Source organism: Myotis nattereri (genome assembly GCF_964212035.1).
Source record: "Myotis nattereri genome assembly, chromosome: 1".
NCBI classification, from domain to species: Eukaryota; Metazoa; Chordata; class Mammalia; order Chiroptera; family Vespertilionidae; genus Myotis; species Myotis nattereri.
Window position 1 is genome coordinate 59,747,049 of NC_138075.1, and position 14,809 is coordinate 59,761,857.

A 14,809-nucleotide genomic window follows, 5' to 3' on the forward strand; every position below is an offset into this window, starting at 1 on the left:
CTTGTCCTGGTAAATAGGCAGAGTAATATGACAACACTCCCCTATTTCCACTCAGTATCTAGTATGGCTTCCTCCATGCTTTGCAGGGATTCTTTCCACATCTTTTGGCAAAGTGAAGCCACATCAAATAAAGTATTGAAGAGAAAGTCCTCAATAACATACTACGTTAGGTCAGACATCTGACAAACATCTTTAATAATCACTTTTCCTAAGATATAGGAGAAATGCCAACTGATATGTAACACAAGAAATCTCCACTGGGCCTGTTTAATGTAAATAGAGAACCATGAACTGTTCCCTACGGCTTTATGCAAAGCCAGCTATTGTCTCCTTGTGCTGTAAGGAAATGGCTTAGGAAGGTTTAAGAAACAGGCTCTGCTGAGATGCTTCTGCTTCTGAAGGTCACAAGGGACTAGGGATAGAGCATCCACAATTTCTTCTAAACTCCAAGGACTTTGGCAGGCTTCTTACTTTGGCAAAGCTTTGTATGTTCTGAAATTGATGGAGCAACTCTTTTTTCCCCCCTCTATGTTAATGGATGAAAGTGTGGAAGTAATTCGTCTGGGACACAGTTACTTTATAAACTGGGACCAGAAGATGTATTACTCTGGAAAAGCAACACCTGCTGCAGCTCGAACGACCACGCTCAATGAGGAACTGGGCCAAATTGAATATGTTTTCTCTGACAAAACGGGCACCCTCACTCAGAACATCATGACTTTTAAAAAATGTTCCATTAACGGGAGAATCTATGGTAAGAGAAACAGTTCTTTTTAAAAATGATATTATGAATGGTCCTGTAAAAATAAGCAAGCCTATATATTTTTTTCTTATTAAGAAATCCTACACCATCACTGCTTTCTTGTTAATATGGGTGCCACCGGAATCTAACAGTGCTTAGCACATAATAAACACTCACTAAATATTAGTTGGATCAATAAATATTCATCCAATAACTTAAATGTTTTTAAATTGAATAATTTAAATGTTTTTAAAATTGATTTTAGAGAGAAAGGAAAGGAGGGAGGGAGGGAGAGAGAGAGAGAGAGAGAGAGAGATCAATGAGAAAGAAATACTGATTAGTTGCCTCCTACACATACCCTACTGGGGGTTGAGCCTGTCACCCAGGCATGTGCCCTGATGGGGAATCGAACCAGCGACCTCCTGGTACATGGGTTGATGCTCAACCAACTTAGCCACACCAGCCAGGCAATGTTGAATAATTTAGATGAAACTGAACTTTTACCATTCATGGGCAGAGAAGGGGCTTAGATGTGATACTCTCCAAAGTTCCATTCAGTGTTCCAACTCTGTAATTCTGCTTTGTGGTAGTAAATAGGTCCATATCCCAGAGGGGACAAGTTCTTGGTAGTATTTTATGCATCCTTCACACCAACTCTGGAATTGATTTTACTGCCTGTATTTGTGAGAATTCACTATTCATTCCTGAGAATTCACACTGTAAAGAGCTACTTTGAGGGGCCAGACAAGCTAGTTCATCATTATGCAGTTCCTGTTTGTATGCTTTTGTCAGGATACCTGCTCTGTATTTGAACTTCAAGCATTCTATTTATATGTGACCTTTCTCACCCAGACTTTGGTCAATTAGCAGACAATTCCTTCTGCTGAGAGCATGGACGCTATGCAGAAGGTTTCTGTTAGGTTCCCCTGATCTATGTCACTGGATTCTGAGAGTCCAGTTTCTCCAAACAGAAATCTCAGGAAGTAAAGGAAATCCAAGAAACACAGGAAGAAATTCCCATTGTTTCCTGATGGGAAACTTCACATACTTCCAAATATTTTAAAGTACGATTTGACCTTGAATGAAGCTAAGAACACAAGATGTTGATTTTTATACTCTCCTGCCTTTTAACCTCCCTCTTTCAATCCACCCCTGAAACCCAGGGACACCATGGCTTCCTCACCTCTCCTCTGCCCCCTACTTCTCTGGCAGTGGACTAGATGGTTTTCAACCTGCACTCCCACAGCCTCAGCTATATTGTGTATTTCCTATATCCCTATCATAATGACTAGTAAATAAAACAGAAACTTTCCTTAAAAAGTTTTATGGACATTATTTTCAAAGACTTTCTAATACTGCATTAACCCAAAGAGTAGTTTAAATGGGAAAATTTTAGAGAGTATTAGAGGTATTTCGAATTTGGGGGAACTTTTGAATTATTTTGCCATAGCACCATTGATAATATAATAATAATATCACTTCTAGGAAATGATGTTAAGTAAATTATTAGACATTTGGACCCAGATTTGTTTGTAGAGTTGTTTGTCACAGGAATACTTTTAGAGAAGGCCTTTGATTTTCACAAAGTAAATATCCCAAGATCTTTGCAAATCTCCAAACTTACAAATCCCATGATAGCTTATAATTTCCCTCATAAAATGCAGGAAAGTAACTGAAATATTTAAGTAACCTCTTTAGGCCCTTAATTTGTATGCCATAATAATTTATGTTTCAGAATAACTTTTCCCTGCTATCATACATATTCGTCTTGTTTATATCATAGATCCAGGCCTTGCAAATTTTTGACATTATACTCTGATTTATCTATTTTCTGGCTCAGAACTATTATTTTTCTTAGACCTCTTTAATTTTCCTTCATTCCTATCAAACCCTAAAAGTGAGCTTTCTTTGTGGAGACCATTTTACACAAAGACACAGTTTTGTTTTCATCCTTTATTAGAGTTATTGCATATGGAGTAATGACTGGACCATAAGCACGGTGAGTCTGAAATTTAAATCAAGGTGCTTGGTTAGGTTTACTCACTAGCACAGGGACTCCTCCCACATGCAATTACACAGCACATTTAGACCTGTGCCTCAGAAAAACAACAAATAACTGTTAATCAAGTGTCTTTTATTTGGTCACAGCATTATGTAGTAAAAAGAGAGAGAGGCTTTTAAGTTCAAAAACCTACTCTGCTGCCTTTGCAGTTTTAGTTTAGTCATGTTACATTGAACTCCGTTCTTCAGTTCACTCATCCGTAAAACAGGAATGAAAATCTTCACCTGGCAGGTTTGTTATAAAGATCAGTGATAATGTAAGTTTCTGGCATAGGATGGATGCAAATAACTCATTATTTTTACAAGAATTATAGGCCGGGCAAATAATACTAAACCTTCAAATGCCAAGCAAATATTAGAAAAATCTTGAAGACCTCCAGTTAGGATAAAGCTAAAGTAAATGATGCCACATGGGCTATCATACAATCCTTCAAAATTAGATTCACAAAGAACTTTTAATGACAGGAGAAAATCTTATACTTTAAGTGGTTATAAAACAGCAGGAAGCAGAAATTTTTGACTAATATGATGAATATATGTATACCTGTAAACATATACACAATATACACACACATATAATCAACCTCAAAACAACTGCAAATATTGGTTTTCTCTGGGTGGTAGGACTTTTGAAACATTTTTTATTTTCTACTGTAAATGTCCCAGTATTTTACAATATAGCTATAATAATCAGATATTAGGTTTATCCTAAGAAGTTATTTTTAAGTGTCTGGCACATATAGTAGGTGGCTGTGTGCTCTGCCTGAAGAAGGCACTGCCATTGTTTAAAGCTTACATGCTCATCTGACCTTCATAATGCACAGATGTATCTGGCCTCAACCACGGTAGACAAAGATGTACTCACCGAGCTCTAGCATTGACAAGAATTGGTCTGTATTGGATACAATTTTGGACTCCCCAACTGTGGGGATAAAGTAGAAGATAAAATTTGCCTCTCACAAACATCATAGATAATGTAATGCCAGAATGATGGAAATATCAGAAATACATAATTGCAAGTTTTGCTTAAATGCATACTGCATGTTAGTTCTATCTTGGGCAAAATGAGTATCTCTCTGTATAGATAGCCATGTCTAGGGTTACAGTTTGAAAACACTCTTAAAAAAGTCTACCTTTGAACCCAGAATGCCACCCAGTAGTGGTACTTTAATAAGTGTATTCCTGAAGATTAAATGTCTAAATCTAGTATCAATTTCATTTAGTTTTAATTCTCAATTTTTGTTTGGCAGGTGAAGTACATGATGACCTGGGTCAGAAGACAGACATAATTAAGGTGTGGAGGTGATAAAGTTTCATTTTTACTTTTAATTTCAGATTGTGCATGCTTTTAAAATGATGAATTCCTAAGGGTCTAATTTCTGCTATGACCAGAGGAGATACATAACATTAAAAATAGGTTTATATGATTCAAAATTTCTTCTTATGCAGGTTCCCCAACCCCAGATTTACCACTTCCTTATTCTAATATTTATGTATATGCAAGCAAATATATTTCTTCATTTTTTTAAGGTAGCATATATACACTGTTCTTTCAACTTTCTCAGCAATGCAGTTTGGAGATTTTTCTTGATCAGTAAAAAAATGTACTTCTTATTCTTTTTAATGACTGATAGTATTTTGCTGCATTGACGTTCTGTAATTTATGTAAGGAGGCACTATTGGATATTCAGGATATTTTCAATATTTTGTTATTAAAGAAAATGCAGAAAAAATAACAGTGTGTACCTATGCTATTTCACATGAATCCTATATTCTAACAAGTTCCGTTTTTACAAATGAATTGCCAGCTCAAAAGGCATGTGCATTTGTAATTTGATAAATATTGCCAGATTACCCTTTTTAGAATTTATACCAATTTATTCTCCCACAAACACACTCACCAATGCTATGTGGTATCAACGTTTTTGATCATTGACAAACTATGTGAAACAGTATATCAAAAAGTTTCAAATTTTAATTTCTCTTATTATGAGTGAGGTTGAACATCTTTTCATACTTTTAATAGCCTATTGTATTTCCTTTACTGTGAACTGGTTCATAATATTTTACCCACTTTTCTATTGGATTATCATCTATCCATGGTTTCTGAGAATAAATGTCACTTATGTTAATTTTATTTTTCAGAATCTAGAGAGCTACTAGATTCTGTTTGCTAATGCTTTATTTTGATACTAGTAGCCCGGTGCATGAAATTTTTGCACATTGAAAGGGAATTAATTAGAAGAACGTAATTTGGACTCATTATCTAATATCAATAATATGTGAGCGTGAGGCAGTCCGCGTTTCTGAAATTCAATGACATGAATTTTAGCTATTACTTTGCCAAATAAATGGAATTTACAGACATCATTTAAAAGAGCATTCAGCTTAATATTAAAAACTCTGGCTACCAAGTCAGGTCTGTTTTCAACTTTTTGCCAGCATTGTAAATTGTTTGCAATATCTGCCATTTGGGGTTGCATGTCATGGTTATGAATAAATCGGGCTTCCATACTTCATCACAATTGCCATAGCATCCTGATATCGCTGCTGCATATTTCTGGGACTACCCTCAGAAAATGATGGAAGTATTATCATTTTACCAATCGGTACATTGTCATTTTTAGATCTAGATTTGAGATAATCCATCAAACCACTATGTTTTTCAACTCGCAACTTAGATTGGTTTGCTTTGATGAAATTTATCCGCTTGGTCTTCGTTTTTGAATATGAATCCACGATAAACTGCTGAGTTAATTTTCCTGCATTTAAAATAGGATTAAACATGTCCTGCACAGAGAGATGAAATCCATAATACTGCATTTGTGTGACTCGTGTTCTTACATTTTGTCTAGTATTATTGTCGATTACACTGTTGTCTCTGAGTCTTAATGCACAGACAAGTTTTAGAATACACCATGTGGACAAGTTTTAGAATATTCTGTTGTCGCCACCGCCTTCTTTCAAATTTAAAGGCACGTTGGTCTTTAGACATTTTCTGTCAATAATGCTGGTGTTTTTGGCATCAGTGCGACATTTTTCCAGTAGCTGGTGTTCAGATACATTCTGTCGTAGCCTTTTTCACCATGTGGAAAAAGAATAGGATACGTCATTGCATCTAATGTAGGAAACAGGATATTGATTTGTTTCATTTTAGTGGCATTTGGATTATTGGGATCAATGAATGAGCAAGTCCCTTTCAAAAGGAGGTTCTCCATCTTCATTTCTGAATATGACAGCAACCTTGGTTACATGGGGAGAAGTATATCTACCTGGGTCACTGTTACGATAGCAATTAATTGAGATAATTAATTGCCATTGTTACTTCTGTGGGAGCAATACCTTTTGCTGCTGCTTCAGATTGGGCTTTCTTTTATACCTCATGTAGCATCTTGTACGATTTTGTTAATTCACTTATTTCATGCATGAGGTTGTTGATGTTGATCATGAGTCTTTCTGAACAGCCCTGGTTTTCTGGCATTGCTAATCTTTTACTTGTAGCTTCGGCTATATCCAAAATATAGAGTTGAGCAAACTTACGAGAAACACCATCCGAAAGATGTAAAGTTCCAGTACGGTGATAAACTTGTCCGTGTGTTCTAAAACAGTATGGCCCATATCCTGATGGTGATGCAATATTTGCACCCATGGAAGCAAAAGCAAAAGAACTATTTATGGAATGAATATTTCCCATGAAATGTTTACTGTCAGAATCTTCATTTGTCATTAATCTTTTTAAATACGCCGGGTAATCTGGAAAATGTATATCATTTGGACAGACTTTCCCTTTGCTACAACATCGAGTAAATTTCCCAACAGATGGTTTTTCATCAGAGAAATTTAGGGATAGGCAAAATTCACATCGAGCAGTCATTCCACCACAACTATCCTTGAGAATTGCATCCTCATGTACTCCATTTTCGCTGAGAAGGCAGTTCCTACCAGTATTGGTAGTACTTGTTGATGACTGTTCTCTAGACATATTCTGTTGTCGCTACCGCCTTCTTTCAACTTCAAAGGCACGTTGGTCTTTAGACATTTTCTGTCGATAATGCCAGTGTTTTTTGGCATCAGAGCAATGTTTTTCCAGTAGCTGATGTTCAGATACATTCTGTTGCAGGCACCGCCTTCTTTCAAGATCAGACACACGCTGCTCTGCAGACATTTTCTGTCAATAACGCCGGCATCTTTTGGCTGCAGAGCTATGTTGTATCAACAGTTGTTCTTTAGACATAGTCCCACGTCTCTACTGTCACAGTCTGAGATGCAGGTGAATGAGAGTCCTGGCTGTCAGGCTGCTGAGAACTGTCTGACCAAAGGCTGATTCTGTCTGATTCTGTGGGGGTGGGACTTCCTCCTCCCTGCTGTCAGTTTCCACAGCTGTGATGAGGAAGCTGGGGTGACAGAGGGAGCCACGCCCTCCAAGCTGCCCTCTCTCTCGCTCTGCTCTATGTCCAGCGGTCTCCTGCTCTGTCAAGTCCTACAAACCTCCCATTATCCGCCCGCTCCTCTCCCACTCTGTTCTTTGCCGGCAAGGTCCTGGGAACCTGCAGGAGTGGCTTGGTGCAGCAGGCCTCGCCTCCTGGGCCGGCAATGGGCCCAGGAGCCCGCGGCCTTGGCTGCCTTCGCCTCCTGGGGCGCTTGACACCTGTGTATGCAAATTAACCACCATCTTTGTCAGGTTAATTTGCATAGCCACTCTGATTGGCTGGTGGGCGTGGCTGGTGGGCATGGCTTGAGCATAGCGGAGGGATGGTTAATTTGTATGTTTCTCTTTTATTATATAGGACTAGAGGCCCCGTGCACAAAAATTTATGCACTCAGGGGGGAAGAGGAGGTCCCTCAGCCCGGCCTGTGCCCTCTCACAGTCTGGGACCCCTCGGGAGATAATGCCCTGCTGGCTTAGGCCAGCTCCCGGGTGGGAGAGGGCAGGTCCAATCCCTAGGTGCAGCCCCTGGTCGGGCTCAGAGCAGGGCTGATTAGGGAGTTGGGGCACTGCCCCCTGTCATGCACAGAGCAGGGCGGATTGGAAAGTTGCGATGCCACCCTCAGTCACGCTCAGGATAGGGCCGATTGGGGGGTTGGGGCACCAGCCCCTGTCACACTCAAGGCAGGGTCAATAGGGAGGTTGCGGCACCACCCTCTGTCACACACAGAGCAGGACCGATCAGGGGCTTGGGGCGCTGCCCCCTGTCACACACAGAGCAGGGCCCATTAGGGTGGTTGGGGCTCTGTACCCTGTCACGCACAGAGCAGGGTCGATCAGGGGGTTGAGGAGCTCCCCCCTGTCACTCACAGAGTAGGGCAGATAGGGGAGTTGGGGCACCGCCCCCTGTCACACACAGAGCAGGCGGATCAGGGGGTTGGGGCGATGCCCTCTATCACCCACAGAGCAGGGCCGATCAGGGGGTTGGGGCACCACCACTGTCACACTCAGGGCAGGGCCAATGGGGAGGTTATGGCTCTACCCCATTACACACAGAGCAGGGCCTGTGGGGAGGGGGTGGTTGGGGCGCTGCACCCTGTCACACACAGAGCAGGGCCAATCAGGGGTTTGGGGCACCACAGCCTGTCACACATAGAGCCACAGGGCGATCAGGGGCTTGGGGAGCTCCCCCCTATCAGGCACAGAGCAGGGCTGATCAGGGGGTTGGGGTGCCTTCCCCTGTCACGAACAGAGCAGGGCGGATAGGGAGGTTGTGGCCCCGACCCCTGTCACACACAGAGCTGCAGGGCGATCATGGGGTTTGGGCGCTGCCCCCTGTCACACTGATCCCAGTGCCGGGAGGCCTCGCGGCTCTGCTGATCTCTGTGCTGGGAGGCATATTACCCTTTTACTATATAGGATAGAGGCCTGGTGCATGGGTGGGGCTGGCTGGTTTGCCCTGAAGGGTGTCCTGGATCAGGGTGGGCGTCCCCACTGGGGTGCCTGGCCAGCCTGGGTGAGGGGCTGTGGGCTGTTTTCAGGCTGGCGGGTGATGGAAGCTCCCAACCGCTCCTTTTTTTCTTTTCTTTTTTTTTTTTTATTCTGGGCCAGTTTTAGCTCTGAGGCTCCAGCTCTGAGGCCTCTGCTGCTGAAAGCAGGTATCTGGTTTGTTTGCGTTCTATAATAGAAACAATGTATAACTCCAGCTCTGAGATCCCGGCTCGCTGAAAGCAGGTTTCTGGGGTTTTGTTTAGCTTCTATATTTGTTACAATGTTTCAAACTGCAGGCTCAGAGGCCGGCAAGGCAGGCAGGGAACATTGGTTTCCTCCGTCACTGAAGCAAGCAAGCCTCATGTTAGTTTCAATCTGCCTGGCTGCTGGCCGCCATCTTGGCTGGTAGTTAATTTGCATATCTCCCTGATTAGCCAATGGGAAGGGTAGCGGTCGTACGCTAATTACCATGTTTCTCTTTTATTAGATTGGCATTTGTAAGACATGTTAGTCTTCACTGTTCATTTTGGGGGTAATGTTTGCTTTGCTACCAATGTTATATTTGCTTTACAAAGCATGTTTTTTTCATTACTTAGTATTCCATAGGATAATTCAATTTTTCCGTGCCTTAAAGTTTTCATAAAATTCTTCTGTAAAATCATGTAGACCTGGTGGTGTTCGGCTGGTAGCCCTTTGATAATGATATTTTCTTTCCCATAGTATTTATCTGTTTAGAATTTCTAACTTTTCTGAAATGATTTGGAAAATTATATTTTCCTACAATATTCTTTAATTCAATAGGATGTCCAAATTTATTTGCAAAGACTTGAACAAAGAGATCTCTTATGATTCTATTAATTTCCTCTTTATCTGTGGCTATTTGTTTTTCTCATTTCTTATCTTTTCCCTTCTTTATTAGTTGCCCCTTTCTTCCACATAAAGTACAGCTTTTGAAATTATTATTTATATATACATGTATTTTCTTGTCTTTTAATCAATAAGTTCTGCTTTTATTTTTATTAATGCCTTCTTTCTTCACTCCTTAGCTTTCTTTTGTTATTTTTCCCCCAACTTTTTACTCAGATGTTTAACATTTTGCTTTTATTCTTCCTTTTAAAAATACAAATATTTATGGTTATTAATTTCCCCCTGAACACTACTTTAGTTTTATCACATGGATTTGGGTATGTAGTTTATGAAAGTGTCTTTATTTTTATCATGTCTATTTGAATATCTATATTGAACCATTTTAAGAAAGAGTTTTAAAATGTCCAAGTGGTAGGGGCTTTTCCCCTCTGACTTAATTTTACTTTTAATAAAATAATATATTTGCATTATTTCTACTTTTTGGAGTTTTTTTGAGTTTTATTTGTGGCTTATTATGATCAATGTTCCAGGGTCCTTAAAAAGAGAGCATATGTATATTCTGTTTTAAAAGTATAAAATTAGCTAAATGTCATTTAGTACTATCTTATTAATTACATTATTTAGGTTTTATGTTTCATTATTTATCTTTTATCTATATTATCTCTTTGGATTAAATAGGTTAATTAAAGTGTTCTGATAATCTCTCTCCTGCTCCTGAAATTTTTGTTTTGTTTTGCTATTTTGGAGTGCATAAATATGGTTTATAGTGGTTACAGTTTTATTATGAATTACACAATTCAATGTTAAAAGAGCTCTTCTTTGACTCATTTAATTCTTCTTGGCCTGAATTCAACCTTATTTGCTATAAAGATCATGACTTCTGGTTTCTTTTCATTTGCATATACCCACCTTTTATTTTCAATGTTCCTGAATGACTTTATTTTAGGTATGTCTCTGTGTACAGCATAGGCTTAGATTTTGCTTTGCATTCCAAACTTTCAAACTTGTTATTTTATTTATTCTATTTTTATTTGCTTGTTCATTTGACCTATGCTGTGCCTCATTTCAAAAGGCTTTACAGTGAATTATAGACACATAATAGTAAGACAAATAGCACATATCCATAATATTGATAAGAAATGGCAGTCACGTAAAATTAAGCAAGCAGAGATGGCAAACTTACATGCACTCCAATCACAAAAATCTCAGTGTACATATAATGCACACAGTTGCATACACACACTATTGACTCTATAACTTTTTAAAATAAGTAATGGACCACCTAAATTAGGTTATGTGTTCTCTTAGCTCTGTTATTATATTTTAGGTTATCCTTTTTGTCTGTATACATTTCTTGTAATATTCAGGAAAGTATTACATAATTTTTCTACTATCTACTTTCAAGAGTTTGTATAATGCTCTTAATTCTATTTTCTTATGGCAATATATATCAATATCTTAATATGAATAGTGATGAAATTATTGTATTTTTCCCTGATATATTTTTTATTATTTTTATTAATGATACTTATTTATCTTAAATATATATGGCTTTCTGTTAGTTGATTTAAATCTTCAAATGATATCTTCTGACCTTCAAATGTTAAATGAGGAAATCAGAATATTTTCCCAAATTTTTAGTTATCTTTTCAGCATAGTTAAGGTATATAATATATACAGGGTGGGGCAAAAGTAGGTCTGCAGTTGTTTGTATGGAAAATAATACAATAATTAATAAATAACAGTAAAAAAATAGCCCTGGCCAGAGTAGCTCACTTGTTTGGAGCATCGTCCTGTACACTGAAAGGGCATGGGTTCAATTCCCAGTCAGGGCACATACCCAGGTTGCAGGTTGGATCCTGGTTGGGGCATATGCAGGAAGCAATTGATATTTCACTCTCACATTTATGTGTTCCTCTCTCTCTCTCTCTCTCTCTCTCTCTCTCTCTCTCTCTCTCCCTCCCTCCCTCCCTTCCTCTCTCTCTAAAAATCAATACAAGCAAGAAAAATAAGAGAGAGAACTCATGGACATGGACAAGTGTGGTGATGGCGGGGGTGGGGGGGGATGGGTGGAGGTGGTAGAGGGCATAGAGGGGATAAAAGGTGATGGCACATAATAAATAAATAAATAAATAAATAAAAGCATGTCCTCGGTGAGGATTAAAAAAAATACAAGAATAAACTGTGTTTTGTGTATTTATAGCAAAAAACCGACGTTTGCCCACCCCTGTATATTTTGCTGTGCCATGCTAACGCCTCCATTTCTGTTAGATTTAGTCCTTCGCTTAGAGGGATTTGGTGCTCACCACCAACTAGTCTCTTTCCCAGGTTTTTTCCAATTATCTTCAGTTTCAAGAAGTATTAAGAAATACCTGTTCAAAACCATCTGTTGACTTTATATTTGAATAACAGTTTGGCTATTATCTTTTTGAGTCACAATTTCTTTTGGGGGGTGCGGAGGTGGGAGTATTCAGGGATATCTAAGGTTAGTGTGTATTTTACTCCTTATTAGTGAGTTGATCATATTCCTCCCCAATAAATTTTGTTCAAAATTTATTACATGGACAAAACAATCTGTGATACAAAACAATCTGAGATTAAATAAGTCTCTATGATTCTGGGATAAACACAACTAATTGAATGTCTTATTTACAAGTCTTCCCATATATTTGGATATAATATACTAGAGGCCTGATATTGGATGGTGCATGGATTTGTGCACTGGTTGGGTCCCTTGGCTTGGCCTGTGCCCTCTTGCAATCCAGGATCCCTTGGGGGATGTTGGAGAGCCAGTTTTAGCCTGATCCCTGCAGGCCAGGCTGAAGGACCCCACTGGTGCATAAATCCGTGCACTGGGCCTCTAGTATGCATATAAGATCTTTGGTTAAATCTCTTCCCGCCCTCCCCCCTTCTCCCTTCCCTCTGAGATTCATAAGTCTGTTCCATGTTTCCATGCCTATGTATCGAGTATCTGCCCCCTGGTGGTCATTGCGCATCATAGCTACTGGCCGGTTGGCCAGTTGGCTGATCGGCCGGTTGCTTAGGCTTTTATATGTACAGACTAGAGGCCCAGTGCATACAATTCTTGCACTGCGGAGGGGGCGGGGGGGTTGTCCCTCAGCCTGGCCTGCACCCTCTCTCAGTCCGGGATGTCGGCAGGTGAACATCCCTCTTGCAGTCTGGGACCCCTCGCTCCTTACCGTACACCAGCTCGCTATTCCTTACCTCTTGGCTCACTGCTCCTTAGCGCTGCTCCTTACTGCTTTACTCACTGCTCCTTAGCGCTGCTGCAGAGGCGGGAGAGGCTCCTGCCAACACCGCTGTGCTTGCCATCTGTGAGCCTGGCTTCTGGCTGAGTGCCGCTTTCCCTGTGGGAGCCCACTGACCACCAGGGAGCAGCTCCTGTGTTGAGCATCTGCCCCCTGGGGGTCAGTGTGTGTCATAGTGATTGGTCATTCTGGTCATTCTGCTGTAATGGTTGTTTAGGCTTTTATTATATAGATAATTTTATTCTACAGTATCCAAGACAAAGTGTTTATTAAAGTATTTTCCCATCAATTGTTTTTGCAAAGACATTATCACAGGACCAGCACTTTGAGTTATAAACTTTTAGAAGTACATTTTGTGCTTTCTAGAAGTCAATGAATTAATAGGGATCTTATTTACTATTGAACTGTCTTTCACTATTTTGTTCTGTTCTTTATTGAACCCCATTTCTTTAATTATTTTTTACTCAACAAATTTTTAAGTGTGCAGTAAAAAGTGCTCTGATTGGGTCTTTTCTGCTACCTTGTCTTCCAAATTGCTGATTCAGTCCTCTGCTTTATCTAATCTACTTTTATTCCTTCTAGTATATTCTTCATTTCAGATATTACATTCTTTATTTCTAACTGGTTCTTTTTTGTGGTTACTATATCCTTTTTCTCACTAAGTTCCTTGAGCATACTTATTACCATATTTTTTTTTTTTGAACTCTGTATCTATTAAAGTGTTTGCCTCTACTTCACTTACCTCTTTTTCTAGAGATTTCACCCTGTTCTTTCATTTGGGGCATATTTCTTTGTCTCCCTATTTTGACTGATTCTTTGTGTTTGTGTCTTTGTGTTAGATAGATCTGCTATATCTCCCAGTCTTGGTAGTGTGGCCTTACGTATTAAGTGTCCCGTGGGATCCAATGGTGCAGTTTCCTTGATCACTTGAGCTGGGTGCTTCAAGAATGACTTATGTGGGTTATGTGAGCCCTCCCATTGTAACTGAGTCTGGATTGGTATTGGTCTATTTGTGCATGGTTTGACCCTCAGTCTGGCTGACTCGAGGATTGACCTTGACCACAGTGTATGAGCTGCTGTGTAGGTACTGACCACACTAAGTGGAATTTGCCTCAGCAGGGTCTGGTGCCTCTTGAGATTTCCCTTGTAAAGGTAATTGGATCCTGCTCTGATGTAGTCTGAAGCTGGCCACTGGGTGAGTTGGTTCTGGGGCCTCTTAATAAAGACTCTGGTGCAAGTCAATATCAGATGCTGTCTGTGACTGGCCCTGGGCAAACTGTTTGGAGATACAATGTGGTCCACAGTTTGTGGCTGCCTCTGCTGGACCTGGGTATGCATGAGAAGGTCCAAGCTGTTGCCTATTGCTGGCCTTCACCAGCACTGCGCCTAGGGGTAGTGTGCAAAAGACCCAAATCACCCTGTTATCTGCCTCTGCCTGCCTTTGTCTGCCAGATGCCTGTTACACTCAGTCACTGAAAGAGTCTATGGTGGTGCTCGAGTTGCATTAGGAAGGTTCTCAGTGAGTCATCAGGTAAGGGTGGGTGATACCGGTTCAATCTTGGTGCTAATGGTGGGTCTGAGGCCACTCAGCAAAACCGCAGGATATACCAAGTCTAGCTGCCACTCACCAGGTACATGCAGACCTTTGTGTTAGGGTGGGGTCTCAGGGAGTTGTCAAGGTGAGGCCAGCAGAGCTTATCAGGCCCAAACAGACAAAAATTTGTTTGTGTGAAGGGAGGGCTCTGTACCAGTTGGACATGCAAGAAAAAATGGCTGCTGCCCTAATGCCACACAACTCAATCTGTCCCAGTTCTGTGAGAGCCTGAGCTCAGCAGGGTGGGGGGTACAGGGAGTTGGGAGGGTGGGGCTCTTGGATGTCTTGTGAGGTTGGGGAGAGGTGGGAAGTGTGGCCCCTGCCCCAGAGCCACACAAGTCAGTCACTGTCACCCCCTG

The 14,809-nt window shown here is 40.4% G+C and overlaps 1 protein-coding gene across 1 annotated transcript in view; it reads left to right on the forward strand.

Annotated features, from left to right (window-relative positions):
• Positions 1-340: 340 nt before the first annotated feature.
• The window catches only part of LOC308520993 (putative phospholipid-transporting ATPase IM), a 95,191-nt gene continuing 80,722 nt past the window's right edge, over positions 341-14,809 (forward strand). Inside the window, exons 1-2 of the mRNA XM_081093724.1 lie at positions 341-754; positions 4,054-4,097. Of these exons, the coding sequence (XP_080949850.1) occupies positions 502-754; positions 4,054-4,097 (297 nt within the window). The 5' untranslated portion in view covers positions 341-501. The remainder of the gene's footprint in view (positions 755-4,053; positions 4,098-14,809) is intronic.